Genomic DNA, 2,356 nt, shown 5'->3' with positions numbered 1-2,356 from the left:
ATGGCGAAGATCCGGGTGTCGTACGAGTACTCCGAGGCCGAGGACAAGAGCATCCGCCTGGGCTTGTTCCTGATCGCCTGCGGCATCCTGAGCCTCTTCATCCTGGGCTTCTGCTGGCTCAGCCCCACGCTGCAGAGTTTGCAGAGCAAGCCGGCCAACTGCACGGTGAGCCCGGCCACAGCGGCCAGCGAGCCCCGCTGCCGCCGCGGAGCCTTCCTTCATTATCTGTGTGTGTGCGTGTGCGCGTGTGTGTGTGTGCGTGTGTGTGAATCTGTATACTTTCGTGCTGTGGTAATTTTACTGGTATTAGAAATGACTGTTTTAGTTGTACTATCATTCTTACTTTAAAGAGTGGGAGTGGTGGTACTGGCAAGAGTTACAAATACTAATTTTTAGAGTTGTGACTGTATTATTAGTTCAGTGTGTGTGTGTGACATCGAGTAATCTCTGATCAGAGGAGCTGAGAGATGCTGCTGGTTTGATGACATTAAGGAGGACACCAGTAAAGCATTGAGGAGCTTCACCGTGCAGAGCTGTAAGTTAGCTCAAGTGTTTTATAATGGACTCTTGAATGTGCTGAGTAATTAGGGCTCACAATTAGAGTAATGTAGGGAGGCAGTAGCTCACTGGGTAGAGCTTCCGCTTGGGAACTCAAGGGTCGCCGGTTCGAGTCCCTGCCGAGGTGCCCCTGAGCAAGGCACAGAACCCTCAATTGCTCCCCCCTCTGCGAAGGGTGGTAGTGTAATGCAATGTAAGTGGCTTTGGATAAAAGCGTCTGCCAAAAGATCGTAATGTAATTAAGATGGGACTAATGTTACCTTCTACCAGACCTACTTAAAAGCTGTGCAGCAGCATTTTGGATTACTTGAAGATGGTCTCCACTCCACTCCAGGTCCACACTCAGTCACTTACATTGTTCCTCTGTAGGTTGTGTCATTGTGTAGATGTTTGAGCTTCTCCTCAGGTCTGTAGGTCTTTGAATTGACCCTTATGGATCCATGTTGTTGTTTCTTCTACAGCACAAAGACAAAAGTTCTGCCCTCCACAATAAAAGCTATAACATATCTCCTGGATACACCAATAGAACTGTGTAATGCTATTACGACACTCACGCCTTGTCACATCTATGTTCTTATATGTCCTCCCCACGCCCTGCATGTATCTGCATAACATTCTCTCAGCTACTTCATGTTATGGAGCGATAAAGAATTCCAGAATTCCAGCACAGGAGAAACGGTCTTCATGGTCTGTCACTGTAACCACATCAGAAATACTCCAAATAAAATCCATGATGTAGTGACAACTAATGATCAGTAAACTGAACTGTGCATTGCCACCACAGCCATCATCTCCCAGCAGAAACTTGCTGTTATCACAGATGATCTGCCAGTGAAGGAGTCAGTCCGCTGAGCTTTAAGACTTCTGACAAAATATTCAGCCAAAATCTGAGTATTAATAGGTTGATCCAGATATATTCTCTGACTGTGGGTGAGAACCGGAGCATCACTTCCAACAAGAGTTTGAGTGTCAGATCTGTGGAAACACATGGGAACTCCTCTTCCAAAATAGGCCAAAGGTTAAGCATCAGACAAATCTCTTTTCTTTTTGCTATTAAGTTGTTTTCTATACGCAAACTTCGAGAGTTTACAGCAGTCCAAATGTACACCAGAGGCTCATACCTTCTCACCTGGTTTGGCCATCAATCACCTCTCACACACACATGGATACAGCCTCAGTCCTATGCGTGTTGTTCATCATTCATTGTGATCTTTAATTGGGACCTTTCAAGCATTTGGTGTTCCTGATACGGATCATTAAAAGTGCCTGCAACATTTTGACACCAATGATAAAGTCATATAAACCAGAATCATTTCCCTCTTAGCTGATTGTGTCGTCGTAAAATAAAAGTTGCCTTTTTCTGCGAGTCTCAGCAGTCGGGAGATTTAAGTCATTTGGACTTTGAACCTGGACTTACATTGAATTTCATGAAACTGTTACTTAGACAATCTGTGTGATGTCCAATGACTTGAGACTTGAGATGTTCACTGCACATCTTGAACCCTGACATTGACTTCTTCTGATCACATCCTTTGGAAGCGTTGCCCGCCCGCATGTGACGCTCTTGTGTTGACGCCCTCCCTCCTGTAGGTGGTGTCGGTGCTGCTTCCGGAGGAGGTGTTCGAGTGCGTGTTCACCTGTGGGGCGGACTGCAAGGGGACGTCTCTTTATCCCTGCCTGCAGATCTTCGTCAACAACTCCGAGTCTAACTCTGTGGCTCTGCTGCACTTTGATGAACAGCAGCTCGTGCTCAACCCAAAGGTAACATGGAAACGCCTCTGACGTCTGTAGGAAGTGA

The 2,356-nt window shown here is 46.3% G+C and overlaps 1 protein-coding gene across 1 annotated transcript in view; it reads left to right on the top strand.

The window, feature by feature from the left end:
* The window catches only part of LOC143008129 (calcium-activated potassium channel subunit beta-4-like), an 8,306-nt gene continuing 5,950 nt past the window's right edge, over nucleotides 1-2,356 (top strand). The window contains exons 1-2 of the mRNA XM_076159738.1: nucleotides 1-165; nucleotides 2,149-2,319. Coding sequence (XP_076015853.1) covers nucleotides 1-165; nucleotides 2,149-2,319 — 336 coding nt within the window. The remainder of the gene's footprint in view (nucleotides 166-2,148; nucleotides 2,320-2,356) is intronic.

The sequence above is a fragment of the Genypterus blacodes genome, unplaced genomic scaffold, assembly GCF_046128005.1.
Source record: "Genypterus blacodes isolate CSIRO-AG114 ecotype Tasmania unplaced genomic scaffold, CSIRO-AGI_Gbla_v1 ptg000099l_1, whole genome shotgun sequence".
Classification (NCBI taxonomy): domain Eukaryota; kingdom Metazoa; phylum Chordata; class Actinopteri; order Ophidiiformes; family Ophidiidae; genus Genypterus; species Genypterus blacodes.
Note: the sequence above shows the minus strand (reverse complement) of the source record. Positions and strands in the feature narration are given on the sequence as shown.